The 23,018-nt window shown below is 36.1% G+C and overlaps 1 protein-coding gene across 4 annotated transcripts in view; it reads left to right on the forward strand.

Moving 5' to 3' along the window:
* Positions 1-23,018, forward strand: part of TBC1D5 (TBC1 domain family member 5) — a 316,083-nt gene that overhangs the window by 220,578 nt on the left and 72,487 nt on the right. For all 4 annotated transcript variants that reach the window (XM_032684071.1, XM_032684094.1, XM_032684087.1 and 1 more), the window contains 2 exons: positions 16,390-16,532; positions 22,782-22,888. In XM_032684071.1, coding sequence (XP_032539962.1) covers positions 16,390-16,532; positions 22,782-22,888 — 250 coding nt within the window. The remainder of the gene's footprint in view (positions 1-16,389; positions 16,533-22,781; positions 22,889-23,018) is intronic.

Consider the following 23,018-nt stretch of genomic DNA (forward strand, 5'->3'; position numbering starts at 1 on the left):
TTATGCTTATCTTCCATAAAGAGAGGAAAATGATATGGGACAATAATTTGCCCATGCCTGTGGCTCCCAGTTCCTAAATTGTTGGCTCATCCTATGGGTTACATTTGCTTTTGAAAGATGGATGTGCTTTCACTTCTTTTATTCTCCATACTGTAGTTCTTACTGTCCTCACCAAGTGCTTTCCTAAAGTTAATGCTGGATTTAAAAAGTCATTTGTTACTAATGATTGGAAAGAATCAAAATGAACTCCCAAGACTCCACAAATTCTCTCAAAGCCAAGCTGAAGTCTGAGATGACTAGATAATGCTGCAAAGATAGACTCCCATTTTCAGACTCTCTGATCCAACTCAGAGCTGTTGCTGAGTCAACCTGTTTTGGACCTCAAAAGCTTGCAAAATTCTTTGTGAACAGATCCTTTGGGGACCACATCAGTTCTGTATGAAAGTAAAATATGTAAATTACTGGTATCCTGAACAGTGGCCTTTTAAAAGCAGGTATGAGATCACATATCTGAGAATGTGGAATACCTCCCCACAGCAGTAGGAAAGTTTATAGTAATGGTCGGCAAGTGTTTTCACAGCATGGTTCAGCTGGCAGAGGTAGTTGCCACCTCCTCAAAATATGCATTCTACCTGTCACAGCCAACTAAAGGCTCAATAGCATAATTACCTTCAAATAAAATACCACCTACATTCCAAACAACCATGAGCAATAATTGAGTCAGGATGTGACTCAAGAAATTGTTGAGGTTATCACGAATCAGTGTGATCTGTTATAGAGGGCTACTCTGTTCCCACAAGCTGAAGGGAATACTTCAGTCCACTTGGCAGGGCGGGTTCCAGTGCTAGGTGCCATGCTGCCAGGAATGATCCATTAGCTTAACAGGCAAATGCATTTTGCTCCCCTAGCCCAGATGCAACACCAAAGTATGTTTCTGGCCTTCTTGCCCTCCAGGTACATTGTGGCATCATTATGCTGGAGCATGGAAAAGTATGATCAGGTAAATTAGCCTTTAGAAACAGCTAGCCTCCAACCCTCCCTTTTCATACCTTCCTGTAGGGATCATTCCTCCTGTATCATTTATCCTGTATTACATCCTTCCCCATATCTCAATTTCTCTAAAAGCTAGGGAACAGCCTACAGAAGAGCCTACCTACACTTGTGGACATGCCTCCCATGAAACAGGTGTTCACCTCTACCCCTCAGACTGACACTTGCCAGTCGTGGGAAATGCCAGAGAATTAGAATGTCAGGTCTTTTTTCAAGCTACCTGAAAACAAACCTACAATATCCATTGTGTCCCTCTCACATTAGCATTGGAAAGTCAGTGGTTCAAAAAAAGATACTTCTCATCAGAAGGAAGTTAAAATACAGTTTTAAGGAAACAATACAAACCGTACAAAGAGGACAATAGAATTCAAATTAGTATCATTTTAAGATATGTTTCATTTTAAATCTAGAAGTGTCCAACAGATTTTCTGCCAAAGAGTCAGAGAGGGATTTTTAGTGTCCCTTTTTTTACCCTAAAATTTCTGAGAAGCGTACCAAAACTTGAATTCTTTGCTGGAGGAATACTTCTGGTTGGTAAGAAACAAATATTAAGAAGTACTTTTTTCATTTCTAAAATTAAGCACCTGTTTGAGTTAGAGAGCTGTAAAATCTGGCATATTTTTCATTGTCACTGGTTTTCGTTCATATATAACAAGTTAATCTAAAACAGTGAATTAGCAGACAAAAATTTGCAGTGCCAAAAGTAATCAGAAATCCACATATACTTAGTAGAAAGTTCCTGAAAATACTTAATCCTGTCTAAATAAGATAGAAATGGAAAAGAAACATTCCCCCCCCCCGTCTCTCTGCAACGTTGGGACACGAGAGTTGTTTAAAGTGTGTCTTGCTATAAGACTTGTACTTGTGGTGCCCATATAGCCAGTTGCAAATGCGTGTGACAGTGAATGTTTGTCCAGCCCTCAGGACAACCCAAACTCTCACATTTCCTGTCCTACGTTACTTTGCCACACATGCCAAAATCTCTTCCTAGGACAGAGCTTCTTCCTAGCATAGAGATTTAGCAGACAACGACTTTGGCCAAGGAAGGATGATTATGGCCTCATCTGATCTGTCAGTATTTAAGGCATGGGTATGATTTGACCTTGGATGTAGACACCACTGTTTTTAACTCCTCTTTCATCCTTCTAGTTTGCTGAAAATATTAAGTAGCAGTACTAGCTGAAAATGTAGCATATAGTCAACCAAACTATGTCCAAAATTTGTGGTTGGTTAACAAGTGAAAAACAGATGCATCTTCTTAATCACCAGACTCTATAGGCTACAGTCTCATTATCCATTTCATTGTAATCGCAATTGTATTTTTGCAATGGCCTGCAAAGTAGAGAGCAGATTTTCAGCATGGCAAAGGACAGAACACAGCCCAAGAAAACAGCAGTTCTGCTCCCTCTGCAGGAATACATCTCCAGCTGCATTGTCTTCTCTCTGTCTTGGAATCCGTGAGGACAGGGGTGGAGTTCTGCAGATGCCTTTGGACAGAACAGTCAGTTCAGCTTTGAGCAAGGCCATATGCTGCTTCTTTTGCCTCTTACCAGCATCCACTATGTATAAAGAGAAAGCTAAATCCCCTGCACCAGCCTAGGGCAGAGCCCAGCATCCACAAAAGTACCCCTTAGGTTATCTCACTTGGTCTCCACAGCTCCAGTGAAAAAAATCATCACTGATACTTCCTTTCCAGCTAAATCTTCTACTAACTTCTGTGTATCCTTCATCTCTTCCATCTCTTCCTTCTTTCCTGCAGAGTATTTATTTCTCTCCTCGTTTCCCTTTTTAATTATTTACCTTCTTTACACCCAAACCTCCTCCATCTGTGCACAGATGGGATTTTCTAGGACAGTCAGTATATAATTTTCCACAAACATTGTTATTTTAAAACAAACTCGATCATCTCAATCAAAGAGGCATAAATGGAAAAAAGATTTTACTGATTTTTTTCTTTTCAGTCTTAAAACTACATATCCATTAAAATCGTATGTCTGATGTTTGGCAGATCCAGTCCCTCCCTTTTGCCAATAACTTTTTTTTGCTCATATATCCCTATTAGTAGTGAGCTGTGTGAGGTATGCACATCATTCCTGGTTTCTTATGTGGACATTTGTCAGCAAGTTTTATGCCCAGATGTCTTGTCAATTAAATTCCTGTCATTAAATAATGAGTTAAATTTAGTTAAAAATATTACACCTGCTCTGAGTCCTCTTTCTATTTTTATTTCTTTACAATTACTTTTATGGTTTTAAAAGACATCTCTGTCTCCTCAGAGTGTGTGAAAGACCTATACAGATAAAAGATAGTGACTATAAAGGGAAAACTATTGTTAGGGTAGAGGCATTGGAAAAACAGATGGAAAATAGCAATTCATATTGTTCTTTTTAACAGTAGCTGATGAATTTCTACAACACTGCAGCTTTTCTTACAGGTCCGTGCTTCCTGAAAACTTCTTTCATAGTGTCATTTTATTGTTATTTCCACAAGCCTGGGTTATTGCTTCCTCCTCTCATGTCCAGAATAGGTAAGGATACTTTCTTTCATCAGTTGTATATATGGCAGCAAGATGCTAATTCTTGAGTGCTTCCTACTCCTTTTAGTAAGGACTAACTTGTTGATTCCTAACTGTGGACAACTAGACGAGTTTGGAGTTGTCTTTGATTGCAAACATTTTGATTTTGACTGACGAGCTGATAGAAACACATTTGCATTAGCTGATCTGCAGGAAGTGTTAGAGAAGCAGTAAGACTACTGCTGTGCTTTCAGGAGAAAAGCGGGGCAGTCTTCCGTTATTAATGAATTTTTTAAAACTTCTACTTGTGTCGTAGAGATGAACTTCTAGAGGTGAGTAGTTAATCTGACCACAAAATAAAGGAAAGAACACTTAAAATAAGTGTTGTTTTTTAATACTTTGTGTTTTAAAAAGATGGTTCATAAAAATGGTCAGCTTACATAGCTGTCAGTTCAACTGACCGACCCGACAAGACTGCTGCCCCATGGTCCCTGTGCTTGGAGATATACATTTCAAGCACATGGTAGTATGTAACTCATAGGTGTATAAAATCATAATAGAGCATTTCATCGCATCTAAATAAGGGTAGGTGCATGCTGTCTGAACAGTTAACCATTGAAAACATTGAATACAAGACATTTGACACTAATTTTACTGGTCAAATCCTCCCCTGAAAGAAGTCTGCCCTGACAAGCTGCTCACGAGGTACCTTTTGCAGAGAGAGCCTGGCTTGATGGGTCGTTGCATAAGCTACTTGACATTTGTCCCCAGTCAGACCGGATGCCACATGAAAAATTTACTCAGGCGCAGGGCTCCCAGGAATAAACATTTCTCTGGTGTTGCTCACCAGGGACTCGGCAAGGTGAGCGGAACTCCAACTTGTCACGGATGCTCTGTTCTGACAAACATAAGTAGATGCTAATGGCTAAATCGTGACAGAATAAAGTCCCACAACCATATGGCTAATTGCCACAACAATATCTTCAGTGTTATTAATCAAGTTTTCATAGTGTGCCATGATAATTGGAATAATTAGAAACAGCATAGGCATTGCTTGCCTCTGCCGCACATACTGCAGACAGGGACCTGGAACAACCACAATTGCACTTTCTGTGCAGCGTTGTTTAGTGCTTTCCTTTCCAGCAAATACTGTGGTTAATTAATGAATTAGCTGTTTGCCACCAGAGTGTTTTATTGCTAGCAGGGCTTCTTCAGGGGCACATAGGTAGCTAAATGAGACCACTAAGCCCTTGTGCATCTCTGAAAAGATGCAGAATTCCCATAAGGCTACAGCTATACAACACAAAACTTCACCAGTCAGAGGTACTTTGTTTCACAAAAGTAGAAGTTCATATTCCTGTACCTAATATGTAACTTCTTTGAAGTACATAAAGAAAGGATAAAATAACTTGAAAGTGCATTTTTTTGCTTAACGATTTAAATGAAAGCACGACTGAATAACAGCGGTGTGATTAACTTAGCAGGCAAAAGAAGTTAAGAGTTAACTTTGCTCAATAATGGAATTGGGCTCCAGACATTTATTTTGCCTTTGAACTAAGATTATAAATAAAGTGGTGATTCTAACATTGTTATTTACACTAAGCAGCTAAATCACCATTTTGTGTACTACCTATTAGAACAGCCTCCCTTGATTCTTATGTTTAGGAGTACAACAGCAGGGAGGAAACATTTCTGTTTCCTCGGTGCATGCATCAACATGTAGTTGACTGGTCACTAAAACTGGCAGATTGATGATGATGACTCCTTTCACTGGATGTATGAAGGCATTTAGCCAGACTAATAGATTGAAATGGAGTGCTGTATGTATGCCCTCTGAACAGCTTCTTAATTTAGTTTTAGAGCTTACAATAGATGTAATATTGAATTCAGTGATGATATAAATCTTCTCTCCTCACTTTAAAAAATAAATAAATTTCTTCTTTGGAGTGGAGATTCTCAAAGAGATTTTGAAATACTGTATACTTAATTTTAAGGAGTTTTGTAGAAATAAGCCCCAGTTCAGGTGGTAAGTAGAAATTCTGTCGATTTTGAGTTTATTTCTGTTTAATTTTGACTCTCAAGGGGAAAGTATCTAGTGGGTTTTTGCTTCTATTTTGGTGTCCTGTTATCTCTACATGTTTTTCTTACTATCTTATCTGTGGTAGTCTAGTTTTTACCTGTGTTCCTATTCAACATAATTAGCAGGAATTTTCCAAATACTAAAACAAGGCTTCTGCAAAAGGTATGTATAGTAAGAATTTGTTGATGTTAATAAAGCCTTCATTACTGGTGCCTGTTCCATTCTGAGCATGGCTGCCAAATAACAAGATTTTTATTTTCTTCATATCAAAGTATGACAATTTCTTCTGCTTTAAGCCCAGCTGAAAGATTATCACTTTGTAAAGGCCATGTCCTTTTACTTCAGATATGTTTGACATACATTCATGCATTTTTATGAGATGAGGGAGGCAATCTGATATTTAATTAGCTTAAAGTTACCAGTTTACTTTATAATTCATATTCTTGGATATATTGCCATCCTTAATTTTACCATGTGTTACGACTCACCCCAGAAAGTGGGGTAACTGAGGTTCTTGTTAATAGATCCCTTGGGGCGGATTAGAGTGAAACGACTCTGAATGACTGCTGGTTTTATATATACATATATGAAGCAGGTTTATTTTAGAACAATTTAGTTGCAAAAGAAAGGAGGTATGTAGCTGTTTTGGTTATTGTCTATAGAAATGCAACAACAGTATAAAGATACCATGTAAAAAAGTATATGTAAAGAAAAGAAAGAGAAAGAAAGAATAAGAGTAGATGGTGGAGAGAAAACCTGAAGACCCACCTGTGGGTCCCGCATCCATGAGTCTGCTGGTCAAGGTGGTGGTCACAGTCTTGATCCATCAGGGATGGGGAAGTCCACAAAACATGGATTTCAATGCATTAATATACATTCAGGTTCTGGTGGAAACACCCAGATACCTCCTTTGGGGGGGCAATTTTACACTGTCTGTTGCAACACTGTGGATCATGTGCAGTCATCTGGTGGAAAGCCCCAGAAATTACTCTGGGGATACTCTGGAGGCCTTTGATGGTTTATGACGCCTTCTAAGACATTACAAGTGCCTCTAACACCAGTGTAGTTGAGCCCCGTCAGAAGAGTTATTTCTCTTCTTCTGCTGCTCACTGCAAATCTTTGATGGTGGTGATTTTCACATAGCAGACAGCAGGAGAAAAGAGAGAGAAGGAAGAGGGATGCTACAAATACAATACAAGGCCAATACAGTGCTATTACCAAAATGAAAAGTAACAATTGATGGGATAAATCAGGATTTGAATAGTTAAAATTACATCCCTTAATATTGATGAAGTTCCAAATACAAAAATTACAATGATTACTCATACTTTCAACTGGGCTATCTATGCATACAAAGTTCTCATGCAAAGTACAAAAAAATGCTTATACAAAAGGTTCTCATGCAAACACATCCTTCCACCAGGCCTATACTCTGTGCTCCAAGGAACAGAAGTGGCATTTTGCAGTGTTATGTCCACTGATTGGTAACATGTTTGGTTCCATAAATGGATCCAGGGAGAGTTACATGGGAGCTGGAAAAAAGCTTTCTTATATTCTATCCGTGTCCCCTTTGCAGTCCATGGCTGCCTCTCCTTTTGGTCTAGGAAGCGGGACTCAACAGCTCCCCATGTGACATTTTCTTTTGTCAAGATTATCTAGTTCACTCATTAATATCTCCAAAAAATTTAGCCAAATCATCATAAATCTAAAGCCTTCCGAGGCAGAACTGGGAAGGTTAATACATGTTCCTTGATTCATATAATTCCAAATATTCATAAATCTTTTTATGAACTCCCAAGCTAAAAAAAATCAAACTAATACATATAATGGTCTGTCTTATAGAATCCTGCTACACATCACAATAAAAACACGGACAAATCACAAAAAGTAATAAACTGATAATACAAGCAGTTATGTGGGCAGTAAAAAATTTCTTTGGTTCTACACAGCTTGATCTCATTTGTTAGTAGGTTCCTATAAAAAGAAAAGAGTAAATTTGGCCTACTACGGACCAGTTATTAATTATATCAGCTAAATTTTCTATCACACCAAAAAACACCCATGATGGAGAAACAGGATTAGAGAGGAGAAGGAGGTTAATGTGGATTGGCAAGGTAATGGTACATTCACAACAGACATGTTGCCTTGTTGGTTTGAATACAACGTGTAGCAGTTCCATTGCTGGACATAGGCAGATAGCTTCTGAAGAATTAAGTTAAATCTCCTGAAATTTTTAACATGTTTTCCTTAGCATACCAGAAAAAAAGTTCATTTGGTTTTACATTTCAGTACAGGGTAAGAGAAGGATGGTTCAATTGTACATTTCAATTTTTTTATGGACAGAAAAGACTTTTTACTTAATTATGATAGGGAACTCTCCAATACAGATTATAAACTTTATATTTTATCAGTACTTATTTGTTTACTTTTGAGCTATTAACAAAATTATATCTCTTCCTTTTATTTTAAAATACATGTCTTTTTGATTACGTCTTGTCCAAGTGGATTCTACAGAGAAATGTAGTAATACAATATAAGAGTTGACAATATGGAACAATCAAATGTTAAGACTCCTCTTTTAAAGAGAGATTGTACAAAAGGATCGTTGTATCTTTTAAACCTACTGTGTACATCTTGAATCATTGGATAAAGCTATTAGCAAATTTATTTTATCATCTTAAGAACTGTGCTTTAATTGCAACACTGAGAGTTGTTTTTCTAATATAATTTCTCCACTTTAAAACCAAATTTAATCATTGCTGTTTAAAGATGGAAAAGTTGGGGGGTGGAGTTCCTAATTGCTAATAGCTGATATCAGTAGGAACTTCACTAATTTAGAAGTGCCTCTTTTGTTTCAATAGGTTTATTGCAGCAAACAGTGTTTAAAATCATTCACCTGTAATTATTTTTGTTAAAAAAAATAAAATGTTTTTGCTACTCTGCAGTGATTTGCAAAACAAAATGCTCATGCATCATCAGTATTTAGGACTGTAGGTTTTAATTGCACAGAGGCAAAGAGCAGTAAGAATTCAGTAGGTACACCTTCAGGTTCTTACATTTTTCTCTTATGAGTGCAGTTATTGGTCATTTTATTAGAGATTTAGGTATGTGTTAGAGATGAAGTCCCATACTCCATGCACTTTAGGGGTGTTTATCATTGGCTTCAAATGTTTTTTTCCAGTAAAATGTAGCAGTCCCCTCTCTTCATTCTGATTTGTCACCGTAATTTTATCACACTGAACCTTGCTTTTTAAATCTGAGCATTGCCTGAGCTGTTTAAATTTAGTTGTTTTGAAAAAAAACATAGCAATATCCTTCAGTCTTTTTCCTTTGAATAAAAGCATGGTTTAGCCCAGATAACTTCTAAATGAGTGACGGTATAACAGCTAGACCCTTCATGTTGTAAACTCTGTATTTTGGCCAACATGTGGAAAAATGAGTGCCTCAGCTTTGATCTGTGATATTTGTTGTCAAGTTGACTCATCTTTTTAGAAAATCGTGGCAAATGTCCAGAATTTCTGTCCTTTAAAAAATTCAACAATGACCGAAAGTGTGTTAGCTGTTCTATTATAATCATTCTTTCTGTGGGTAACTACTGGAGTACAACAGTTTTATCCACCCTTCACACTAACAAATGGTCACTAACTTGGTGTAGTCCAGTAACTGGATATTGTATTTACTGCAAACACAGGCTAGCAATGTCAGTGCAATGCTTGTAATAGCTGTTAATTACTAAGCCTTTATAAAGTGTTGTGTATGTAAAATACTAAAGTGGAAGTATTTTCATTTGTAATGTTTAAGAGGAATGGAAAAGAAACTGAAGAGTGTAGTTTTCTCCCCCTACAGAGTCTTTTTAAACTGAGTGCTACATTTAGTGGAAGTCTCTCTGATCACATAGAGTGACATCCATAGTATAAATTTCCACATTAAGGTCCAATTTCTCCCATCTATCCTGCTCAAAAATTAGGAAATCTCTTTCTGTTTTCTCTTCTCAACACATTGAAGTTCCTACCTCTGTTTTTTGAAATTTTTAGTGTTACAGAAAAGCCACTTGCTGATCACTCCTAAGGATTTTCTTCATGTGCCTGGAAATGGTTTACAGGATTAGTTGCTTTATCATCTTTCCAGAGATCAAGGTTAGGCTGGCTGGCTTGTAGTTCCTTGGGTCCTTCTTAACCTTTTTGAGGATAGGAGTGACATTTTTTTTTCATTAAGCGCATTTCTGCAAGTGAGTATGTTAGAATTGGTCTGGCTTAAAACAGCAGTAAGTGCTTCTGCAGAGAAGGGTAAATTATGATAAGAAAAAACAGCTAATTATTAGGAATTCGTTTTTTAGAATGAAAAACCTTCATTAATAGGAAAATGCTTAGAGTTTTCAAAACACTCAGAGAATTTTTCTTAAATGCAAAACTGAGTAATCTTTACCAGTAATCTTAAAAGAAACCAAATGAAAAAGGAAATCATTTACATAAGAAGTAGATGATCATGTCACTTATTAGTAAAAATAAAATTCAAGGTATGTGTTTGATAAAGTAATTACTATAAAAAAAATTGGGATATGTAGAGTATGAGGAAGTTTCAATAGGGCAAATCAGAACCTTTTTCCCAGGTGGAAAGAAGTCAACAAAATTTATACAGTATTCTTTTTCATCACTTAGCCTAAATTTGACTAGATTTATATTGCTAAATGAGTGCTTATTATCATTATTCTTTAATTTCAAATACTTCTTTTCTGACAGGAAAACTTATGGTAGTTTGAAACGCATATAATCCATGATATAATGTCTAGTTTCATTTTCATTTGAATTGTTTTCAAGCACCATAATTTTTATCTTTGTGTTAAGACCCTAGTATCTAAGCTGTGGAACAGAAAGCTTCTGGATATTATCATAATATTTAAAGTTAAGGGGTTTTTAATGTAACTGTGTAAAATTTAAAACTGAATGGATGTGACCACAAACCAAACAGAATTTGAGACAGAAAAAAGAAACCAAGTATCCTCTCAGCAGTAGAGCCATGATTCATGTACTTGGTGCTATGATCCACCAAATCATCATGCATCCAGTATGGGAGAAACTGGATGAAGTGAACAACCTTCATGGGAGTCCAGGACAGGACAATCCCACTTAGATCACAGTCACATGGAAGCTTGTATGTCATTCTCTAGCAGAATAGTAGTCCGAATACAACTCTGAAATTACTTTAACAGATAAGGCAGACATACATAAGAAGAATCTTTTTATATACTTGCTATTATCTCTAAGTTTAAGGAGAAGCAGAACGATGTGTTAGATGCTGGCACGCACTTTCTTCCCCCTTATCACACACACTTTTTTGCAATCAGCATACGCTGCAGGATACAATGTGGTAGAAATCTATAATATTTAAATGTTTTACAGCCTAAGGAAAATCTGATCATCTTGTCTGCCTTCTCAAATGACAAAGGCCACATAATTTTATCTAATAAATCCAGAATTAACATTTGAATTTATGGTTGAAGTAAACACATCTTCTAGCAAGATGTCTGTTTTCATTCCCTTCACAAGTTAAGTAGATTAAGGCAAAAAATTGAGCATATGCTGTAACAATATCACACTGTACATCATTTATGGGTGGTGTGCATATGAGGGTATGCTGTGTGTAAAATTCTCAGTGTTTAGATCGAACACATTAGAAGTCTCTGGAAATCCCTGAAAGTCTGGTGAGCTTCCCACATAACTTCTTGTACCAGTTTTTTTGGCTTTATTGGGATTTCACATGCTTCTTTCTGTTCTGACAAAATATTGGATTTTAATAAGGTTTTGTTTATCTTAGAAATGCCATTTTGTTAATTGTTAGACTTAGCTGTTTTGCCTTTCTTCTCATCTGTGATCATTAAGAGTTCCTCATGCACCATAAGCAGTACTGCCCTTCCACAAGAGCCTTGTAGAACAGCAGCTGAAGGAACAAGTTGTGATTATACTTCGGGCATGTTTCCTTCTCTGTCTTGTATAATTTCAAGGTTTTATTAATCTCTTTAGGATATTCAGTACAAAATCCTGAACTGTATAAAGCCACGGGAGTTTTAATAAGAAAAAGATTAAGAAAGGAGACAGAGCACTGGAGAAATGGTCTGTGTAACAAGCTGGAATGTTTCTAAAGCTTGTCTTGATTGGTCTCCATGTCATTAAAAGAAAGTGAACTACCTTACACATCCTCTGATTGAGCTTGCCTGTCTTCTCTCTGACTTCCTCTTGCAACTACCAAATCTGGGAGAATTTCTGGAATCAAATGTCTTCTTTTGAGGGTGCTTTTACTCTGTATTTACAGATCTCTTTGTTCGTAGATCCCGCATTAGCTCTGCCTGCTGCTGTGTACCTTTGCAGGAGGACAGCCACAGTGGTATGCAGCCTTCTTCATCTGCAGCCCACTCAGTGTAGGTTAGAAACACAGATGCCCAAAATAATAGTGCAGGCATCAGGACTGCCCAGAGTAGTGCTTACTGACTGTCACTGAACTGTTAAAGTTTTCGTCCTCTGTATAATTTTAAGTTCTTTCGAAAGTATTATACAAATGTCGCTCCTCATCCTTTTTCCATGTCTTATTTTTGAACAAGCAGATCACAGCTCTAGTCTGTCTACCCTTTCTCCTAAATTATTGACCATGACTTTACATAGTAAATTGCACTGGCTACAAATGTTTGCTTGAACATAATTCATGACAGAGTTTAAAGAGACAGAGTTTACATATCATTTTCTCAGTCAGTAAACAACTGATGTTAATTTTGGCATTTCTCAGCTTCCAAGGGCTTAGTTTTGATAAGATGGTGTTCTTTTCAAAACTCACAGTCCATTTAAATAATTTTCTTCTTTAAAAAAAAGTTGCACTGAAAATGAAATTACATCCTGCAAAATCCTACTGACCCTCCATTTCTCCTACTAGTGAGTCTTGCAAGCATTGGAAACCAGAGAAACAGCATCCTCAACTATCACGTCTGCCAAGTGGCTCTAGGCATTGCAGGTGATTTGCCATTTCCCACTCAGGAGGTAGGGTGTAGCTGGGATGGACGGGATGGCAGATGCATTCTTGAGCTGATGGCAAGAGTTAGGAAGAAACAGAACATGCTTCGTGGAAATCTTCACTCTGCTGTGTTTAGGTCAAATAAGGAATTACCAAACTTGGGCTTTTATTTTTTTTTAATATGCACAGCAAAAAGAAAATACCAGAGACCTTGTTGTTTTGATTCTAAACCTTAGTGAAATGCTTGCAGAAAAAAATAAGTTAAACGCGAGCAGAATTTTTTTAGCCTTTTTCTAATGAATAATATCAATGAATGAAAAAAAATCAAGCCTTGAGCAGACGCTTGGAGTGGAATTATACTGAAGATTGAGTTTAGCAAATGTATAAATGACTGAAAACAGGCTCTTAACAAGTAGAATTTTTAAGCACCTTGTTGTCAAATTGTAAGTCCTAGATGAAGTCATGTAGAAGTAGCTTCAGACTCATGCTTTCCCTTTTCCTGGTGTTACCGATGTTTTTCTTATTCTTTCTGATTGCATTGTGTTGGTTTTGCCTCATAAACACTCCTAAAGTGTTTGTTTTGCCTCGTCTGTAACCATTCCTTGGGCTTATTTAATTTTTTTGAAAAGAATTCTCTGCCTTCCAAGAAGACTGAAAAGATAAGCAACTGATATGGAACACATAAGTTTAAATTCTGATGCTTGGAGAATTGTCCTGTAAATCTCAGTAAAATGGTTGTGGCGTTAGTTAAAACTGGTAAAGCTGGATCATTGCCTTATTTAATGGCTTTACTAGAGAACAGTTTTCTCCTGCTTTCCCTATATTGTAAGGTCATTAATGAATCATTATCTATTGCTAGTAATTACTGATCTCTTGAGAATATTGGTTTAATTATATAGGAATCATAAGTGGAAGATACAATTACATATTCTACAATGTAGGTAGTAGTACCTTGGTGTATTATGCCTTTAAAGAATCTGGGGGTTTTTTTGTGGATTTTAATTGCTAAGTGTGCCTGGTAAAATATGAATTATTGTATTACTGCATGTGATAAAAGGTATACTATTGTGAGCCTCACAGGCTGCAGGTGTAACAGATGTAAGGCAAGATTAACAGGACAGAACAATAATTAAAACACAGACAGCAGTCTCAAAAAAAAAAAAAAAGGTTTATCATGTCCAAGGCAGTTATTAAGTGTGTCTTAAATTCTCTTTGCAAATATTTGTAAAAGCAATAAAAATGTGTTAGTTTGAAAGACAGCTTTTCAGTGTGGACATATAGTTAAGGAATTAAGATCCTTTTTTATGAATATAAAAGCTGAGTGAAGTCCTGCCATATGGCAGCATGGTTCAGAGGCAATAGGGTCCTAGGTTTATACACGCTGTGAGCTAAATGCTGCTGAAAAATATGAGAGCAGTTAGTATATATGCATTTACAACAGTATGAATTGCTTACTCCCTTTAAGACAGGAAGGTTCAAATAATTAACAGTAATATTATGGTTGCTAAAGAAAGTCCAGTTGTTCTTCAGCAGTCTACATCTGTGAAACGTGATACCTCTGGGGAATGAGATTTAATTTTCCCAGGAGAAAATATAAAAGCAGGAGAAAAAAGGAATGACTTCTGCTTGAGCAGAATAAACCTGCATCTACAAACGATTAACACTGCATAATGAAGTAGTAAAGAAGCAAAAGAGATTTCTAATAAAAGACTAATAACAAATCCCATTACCCCATGGTGTATTTTTTCCCTTGAAATGTATTAGATTCTTAGCAAGGTTTCTGAATGAGACTTGGGTAGTTGCAAGCAAAGTCAGTTCAAATGCTTCAAGCTTAGCTGAAATATCTTGCCTAACAGTTTGTGTAACTTGTAAGTTGTGTGTTTACAGGTGGGAGGAGTTGTTAATGCAAGTAATAGGCTTCACACAGAGTTTGGGTAATGTTTGTGTCACCATAGGATAATAGTCTCCTGAAGGCAAGGCACTGCAGGGTTACGTGCCACTATGTGGCAAAATCCCTTAGATAGAACAGGCATGGTATTAAATGCACCGGCTAAGCCTTGCTTTTGTGTAACAGTTCCTCCGTCTTCTCTTTCTGAGGCCTGAAAATAAGTCCTCATAGGAAAGGGGTTTGATCAGACAGGGAAATACACAGAGTTTGTGATTTGTTGTAGCTAATATTGAGGCTTTTATAATTACTGTGCAAACATAAAAAGTTAAAAGGCCTTAGAACATAAATGTTTGATATGAGAATGAGATGACACTGCCTTTTGAAATCACATATTTTCACTTTTAGAAGGGAACATGTCTTGCAAGGAAAAGATTCTATGTAGTGATCTCTAAATCTGTACTTGGATAGTTTTGTGGATTGTACGTATGGTTCCAGTGGCGAGAAGAATAAAAGTTTAGTGAACAAAACCTTGACTTTCAAAACAGTCTCTTTGAATTTCTTTTATGAGAAATTAATCTGGTTTTTTTTACAGATTGTTACTATCTTCAAAGCTTGTGCTGAAATGGTGTGTTGGAATTCATTTGTCTAAAAATGAACTTTTTGTTACTGGAATCACCGAAAAAAACATACCAACCACAAAACACAAAACCCCAGATGCCTTAAACCAATAATGAGTTATGGACCAAAAGTGGTTAAACATGAATTCTTACGAGTGAAACTAATCTTGAAGAAGAAAAGTTGCCTTTTTAGAAATTTTTGTGAGTTTTAAAGAATGACTTAATTTGCTTAACAGAAATTTGCAATCAATCTCTTCTTGCCACTGAGTAAACAGATTCCACATGCGTAGCTATTTGCATATCCCAGCTAAAAATGTAATACATTATTTTTAAGTCCATTTCATAATGACTATTTCAGGATTAACGTTACTAACTATTCTTCAGCTCTTTCAAATGTGACCTTAGATAATCCTACCTAAAAAGGTACAAAGCCAGTGGGTCTGTTCTGGAATAGGGAACGGAGGGAAGAGAAGTACCTTTCCTGAGGTCACCAAGTAAGTCAGCATAAGAGCCAGAACTAGAAATGAGAAATCTAGAGAAACAATTTTATTGTACTGCATCTCAAGCTTCCAGATTCAAGCAAATATTGTATTTAATAAGACAGATTTTCACATTTTGCTAGGTATAAAAACAGCACAGAGGTGAACAGGAATTAACGCTATAGTCTACATGCAGATTATCACTAAATCTGGTAAAGATTTAAATTAGATTTAATGAAAATAGCATCCATAGCATATTTTACATGGAGCTGCAAACACTGTCATCCGTAACAGGGAGTAAGCCCCTTCACAGTACGTGTGACTTGGTCCATTTTAACTGCTGTTTGGCATCTGCTTCTGAACTGGCTTTCGCTTGACTGGGCTTTTCAGCGCTTCTCATAAACAAACCACTGGCTTCATCCTCCTGATTTTACCATTCCATGCTATTCTTGCATAACATTTTCTCCCTTTCATCTTAGATCACTATCACATTAAATGCTCAAAAATCTGGTATATGGGATTGATATGTCCAAATAATTTTATTAGTCAGTGAGGTTTCTATAGTCTGTAATATATAATTTCTTTGATGTAGATGCAGTAACATTTCCACAGATACAATTAGCTAAGTGGGTTATCACAGATCTTGATGCTTTGCAAAATTTTCTAGTTAAATGTTTTGGATAGTAGTTGATCCTGGGATATATGTATTGACTTCATCATACTTGGTAAATGGAGAAATACAACTTTTCCTTTTTTTTCAGGCGATGGGTAAGGCTCCTGTTTGGACGTGAATTCCCACTTCAGGACCTTCTGGTTGTCTGGGATGCTCTATTTGCTGACAGTATCACCCTGAACTTAGTTGACTACATTTTTGTAGCCATGTTGTTATATATCAGAGATGCCTGTAAGTATCAACTATCTTACAATTTTTTAAAAACAATGCAAACCTATTCTTTAAAAGAAAAAGAGAACTTAAAAAAATGCTAAATTTCATTGTGACTTTTTTAACATACTGAAAATCGTTCCAAATACTAGGAGAGGAGCTATTTATTATCAGACACGGCCTGCTGTATTTATGAAACAAATTGTGTCTTGGAGTTAAATGCAGGTTTGTTTTCTGAGTAGTTCTGTGTTTTTATGTGGAGTTGCAGGTTTTATGTGCTGTTAAGTGATACAGGTATGTATAGAGCTCCACCTTGCGACCAAGCTGATGAATTGAATAAAGCCTCCGTGTGACCTTAGAAATATTTTTATGCTGTTCCCCTGTGAGAAAGGAGAAAATGTACAAGACAATGACTCATAATTTTCGAAGATATATCTTGAAGGAAATGCAAAAATTAGTAACAATTACAGAGTATGTTTATTCTATGCAAGAATGGCATCTTTAAAAAATTACAATTTCTTTTATTTTGATTTAGTACACCTGAAATATGTGTGCAGGTGAATTCTTATAGCTTAGTGATGATCAATAAATATATTAAGTTAGGACAAACAAGAAATTATTAGCTTATATAATTGTGAATGGGAGGAGAAAGCTACATAATGATTAATTGAGGCATTTATTTCTCTCCCATTATGTTCTGCAAAAAATTCTGTGTGCGACTGACACAACAAAGTATACATTTTGCAACAAGATGCATGGCTACCATTAAGTATATGAATTCTATAGCATGTTATTCAGAGTTAAGTATATGCCATCTGTAAGCTTCAGGTTATAACAAGGTCACATATTTGACACAGTTTTGTATTCTAGGACACAGGAAGTTTCCAACATCTGTGGTTCCTATTTTAGGGCCCAATCTTGAAAATATAACGTGGTACTTTAAATGTACATGTCGTTCCGTTGCCTGCCTTCATGTGGTTTTTAATTACTTTTTAATAAACATGCAGCATATAGAGCTACCTTTCATTCCTCTCAAAGAAGTGGACATTTAATTCTGTTCCGAGGTTTCAAAATTAATACTGCTGTTTCAGGATGATCTGATTCCAGGTCATTATGTTTTGCAATCTAAATCTTACTTGTTCATGTGCAATAAACTGAAGAAATCTTAAAATTTTTGGTAGAGGTGTGTAGTGAATAGGCATGTAAGAATGTGTCTTAACATCAGTATTTTATTTTGCGTCATTATTTGTCTTTAAAAAAAAAAGCATGTTAGAACCGTGCTTGTAAGAACCCCCTCTGTTCTTGGGGAAGGAAAGTTCTGGGTTTGTTTTCTTTTGATTTGTGGTACTCATGTACAAGTATCAGTATGAGTTAACTAAAATGTGAGCTAAAAATGTGTTCTAGGCATTTGTATTAAATCAGTCTCTCTTTTTTCTCTAAACTCCCCAGGCTTAGTAAATAGAGTAGTAAATAGCATTACAGTGGAGTACATTTGCCAAAATGAGAGGCAGAGTCATCTCATCAGGACAGCTAATACTTCATACATTGACTGTTTCTGTAATAAGTAACTTCGTGTTCTGTAGCTGGACCTAGGTAGTTACTCTAAACATAACAGAATGATGAAGAAAAATATTGAGTCATAAATAGTGTAAAGTTGAATATATTTCCAAAGTCAAGCTCAAACTATAGCTATGTCTACAGTTCTTGATTTGATAAAAGAAAGTTTTTCTCACATATCTGTAATAGAAAAGTTTTCCATTTTTCCTCATTTTTTTATTGTTGATAATATTTGAGCTTTGAACAGAGTTCAAAGTTGTGTTGTAATAATTTTTAACACATTTTCAAATAAAATAAGTTTATAAGAGCTTCTCTTCATTTGATGAAAAGAAACATAAGCTCAAGTTATCCAATGATGATAATCATCTTTAAATAAACCACCAGGAAATTTTTAGTTTAAAAACCTTGGAACAATAGGAACAATAATAGAGTTTCTAAGATATTATGTTATAAAAGTGTTAAAAATAATCAATTATAATAATACAGTACTAAAAGCATTTGAAAGTTTAGAAATTATGCAGATTCTTTTATACCAACACATTCAGGGATGGGTGAGAAGTTGCTGTTTTGGGAATTGATGGACTTTTTCCTGTGCTCTATTATGATGCTCTCAAAGACGTGATTTTAGAAAAGCATTATTTCTGCTATATTTTTCATTTTTATTTTAGTTTTGAAGTTCTCTGTTACTCAAACAATGTATTACTCAATTCTCCTTGAGAATTTAGAATATCAGATTATTGTTTATGTATTTTAGAGATTAAAGATACATAATCATATACACAGCCATTCTCTAAACTGCTCTGTTCAGTTTTACATCGGTATCCAAGCAGAGCTTTGTCTGCAGAGTGATAATCCTCACAAGCCAAGTGTAGGGTTGTGTACCAGAGTATCTGTGAGTTTTAAGAAATTATTTCCTGTGTTTCTTTGGAAAAATTAATGCAAAAAAATACTTTTCTTAATCTGTCAAATGACAAGCATGGATATTTAATTTTGTTTCACCATTGTGGATATATATGCAGTTGTTGATGAAATCAGAATAGAAGGAAGGATGTAGTGCAAAAATAGATGTATTTTATATACTTCCATTCAAGAAGGGCAAGAATGGACAAACTGGAAAAACCTGTCTATATTTTGCGTAGTAAACTAATTGCACCAGGAGCTAATTTTGACTGATCAGTGTTAGAATAAGTATATTTTTATCATGTTTCCACTTGAAGACTAGGTATGGCCATTTTTAGAAAATAGCTTTTATATCTAAAAGCACTCTGAATATTTTGAGGGAAATAAGAAGCCACAATCACTTCTTAGAGGAACTGATTAGTTATTTTTGTTATAGTGCAAAATGTTCATATTATGTATGTTTAACTCAGTTTAGGGACTACTAAAGAGAACGTGACCATGCATAAAGCAGCAGGGGGAAGTAGTCCCACCCTTCCGGTCTTAGGAAGTCATCTGGATACAGGATCAGTGACACCAAACATTTAACTCCTTTGAAATTACATGTGTTAGAAAATTAGGACTTTGTTGAGGACTGTACAGTGAGTTTTCAGGTTTCCCACCACTATTATTGCTGCTTGTATCCAGGAATGGTTATTGGACCAACAGAGAAATGTGAGTCTCTTCTGAAGCAGAAGGGATAAAGCAATTTGATGTTCCTCTGGGCACTGAATAACAAATATTTATCAAAGGACAGTAAGATTGTTTTCTCTATATAGAGGAGTTTTTCTACTCCTTTCCCTAAAAATACCAATAGCATTCTTCTTTGGGGAAGAAAGAACTTGTGGTTTGCAATAGAAGGTGGATCCAGATGTTACTCTTACTATGCCAGTGAGTGAAGGAGAAGCACAGGTAAAGCTTTTTACAAGGCTACTGGACACAGCGTAAGATACTTCACCACTGAACATCAACAGTACTCAGCTATTGCTGAGACTGGATAAATTTGTACTGCACAGAATTTCCTTTCAGAAACTTCATCCTACAGATGATTCTTAGAAATCCTTTTAACTCCAATAGGCATATTCAGTTTTACTAGTATTTTCTCTGTATTTTTTAAGAAAACTCCCACTCTGTTGTATAATATTTACATTTTGTCCTGATGAGACAATAATCATAGAATGGTTTGGGTTGAAAGGGACCTTCAGGGATTATCTAGTCCAATCCCCTGGCATGGGCAGAGTTACCTTCCACTAGACCAGATTGCTCAAAGCCCCATCCAACTTGACCTGGAACACTTCCAGGGATGAGACATCCACAGCTTCTCTGGGCAACCTGTTTCAGTGCCTCACCACCTTCACAGTAAAGAATTTCTTCCTTATGTCCAGTCTAAATCTATCCTCTTTCAGTTTAAAACAGTTGGCCCTTGTCATGTCACTACAGGCCCTGGTAAAGACACTCTCTGTGTTTCTTATAGCCCTCTTAATATACTGAAAGACCACAATAAGGTCTCCCTGGAGCCTTCTCTACTCCAGGCTGAACAGCCCCAAATCTCTCACTCTGTCTGCACTGTAGAGGTGTTCCAGCTGTTTGATCACCTTTGTGGCCCTCCTCTGGACTTGCTCCAGCCAGTCTATGTCCTTCTTGTGTTGCAGGCCCCAGACCTGGATGCAGTACTACAGGTGGGGTCTCACAAGAGTGGAGTAAAAGGGGAGAATCACCTCCCTTGACCTGCTGGCCTCGCTGCTTTTGATGCAGCCCAGCAAATAGAGCACTGGTAACAGTGTTCTCTTCTGTAAAGGTTTCTACATGAAAAGGGAGCAGCTGAATATGTGGGGAAAACCCTGAAGATAAAAAAAGTATGTATATAAAAGTTATCCAGTCTTCCTCTCTGTAGTGCTGGAGTTGTGTAACTTTCTTTGGATAGCAAGGGTTTTTTGTCAGGAGTCAAGTCTGCACCATTAAAATAAATTAGTTTTTTTAATATTTATTTTTCTCTATACCTGAAGACAGCAAAGAACTCTTCCAGGAAAAATAAAGAATGGATATTTTTAATCTATTTTACATTGCTGAATAGAACACATACCGATCTATTCAAAAGAGAAACATGTTGGTCTTACTGTCTACTGTTTATAAAACTATTTAGCATTTAATATCAATATTCACTGTTTTTATTTGCTTTGGTAAAAAGGCATCATGATTGTAACTGCAGTTCAGCATCTTAAATTTGATTTACATATGAGAGTTTGATTGGGTATGTACTATGTGGTGCTCGTATTATACTCTGAAAGAACTCTGACGGAGCCCATTGTATTGTGTTCATTATGCCAGCTTTGTGACTTCAAGAAGAAAAAGCAGGTACCTGAATATGAACAAGAAAAACAAAGGGTAGGAAAAAGAACAAGCAGAACAGATAAAGAATGAGTAGGATAAGTGAGTGCTTTACAAATGAAAGCAGATGTATGAAATTACAAGCTGTCGGATCAGCAACGGAAATGAAGATGATAAAGTGGTTCCTTACACAGATTATAATTATTCATTTTGCCCAGTCCTGCATCTTTTCCCCATAATCCTCTTGTCGAAGGAGGTAAGGTGCAGGAGGATATGAGGCTTATTCACATGAAAGAAAAAAGTAAAACATTTAAATTTCTCTGTCTGCAAAATGGTCCTTTATTTTGCCTTTTATTGATTCAAAATAATTTTGTGTTTGCAATGACCCTGATTAATTAAAAGTATTTGTACTATAGCTAAAGTTCTCAGAATAGTAAAGTTTGTTAGAAATTTATTTACATTTACTATTGTTGAAGGCTGTGTTCATGTTGCAGTGGAAGCGTCATTAACAGGCGTTGCTTTGACAGCTGTGGCAGATGGATTGCCTGGATTTAGATGGTGGAAAAGAAATGAAGTAGTTTACATAGACCTGCTTGAAAAGATGTCTTTAATAATTGCACTCATAATTAGATTGATTTGGGGGAAAAAAAAAAAGAAGATGACAACAACAAGCAAAGAGCCATAGAGTATACTTACATAGATTCAGATAAAATCAAGCAGAATTAGAACAAAATGATAAACTTTCTGAATAAGTGAAAAAACTCTGAAAAAGTTGATGGTATAATATATTTTTAATTATTTATGACATTACAATCTAGTCTTTTCTCTTTTTCCTGAACATTTTGTGAAGTTTCTGATTTATGAGAAAACAAGGAGTTGTTGACATAATTTTACGTGTGTGTATCAGTGTGTGTGTATGTGCGTGTATGTGTATATGTATATAAGAACAACAAAAAACATAGATATTTCAGCAAAGACTTGTCAGAGTGGGGCAAAGTTATCATAAAGCCATAGCCACAAATTATCATACTTAAATTTAGATGTCTGTAGACATCTGATGTCTGAAAAGTCAGTGTCCATTTCGGAGTGTAAGACTAGTTCTTCAGGCTCTACTCACTGTATTGCCCTGACCTCCACTGATTCAGGCAGGCTTTAGGTGCACATTTAGGTGCTTTAGGCATCTAAATCTGGAGCTAACATAAATGTTTATGACAAAGTGGTAGGTTTAGCATTTTTCATAATTATATTGGACCAAGTGTAGTCATGAAGCTTGATTATATATTATCTTCTTTTACTCTCAGCCCTGCTTGAGTTCTGAGAGACCATGTGGGAAAAGACAGATGAATCTCAACTGTAATGAATTTTCTGAAAAAGGTAATACTGGAATATCAAAATAAGATAGTAATATTTTTTCTCCCTCTCTCTTTTTTTTTTTCATTTTCATTGTAGTGATTTCAAGTAATTATCAGACCTGTTTGGGACTTCTGATGCATTATCCACCCATTGGAGATGTTCACTCCCTTATCCTAAGAGCACTTTTTCTCCGAGATCCAAAGGTGAGATTGGTTGCTCTGTAAATACAGGGAATAAATCACTGTAATAAAATACTCGAAATGCTATGAAGTTAATAACAACCTACATTTTGGGTACTAAATGATAGTTTCAAGTTTCTTCTTACCTAACAAA

The sequence above is a fragment of the Chiroxiphia lanceolata genome, chromosome 1 (assembly GCF_009829145.1).
Source record: "Chiroxiphia lanceolata isolate bChiLan1 chromosome 1, bChiLan1.pri, whole genome shotgun sequence".
NCBI lineage: Eukaryota > Metazoa > Chordata > Aves > Passeriformes > Pipridae > Chiroxiphia > Chiroxiphia lanceolata.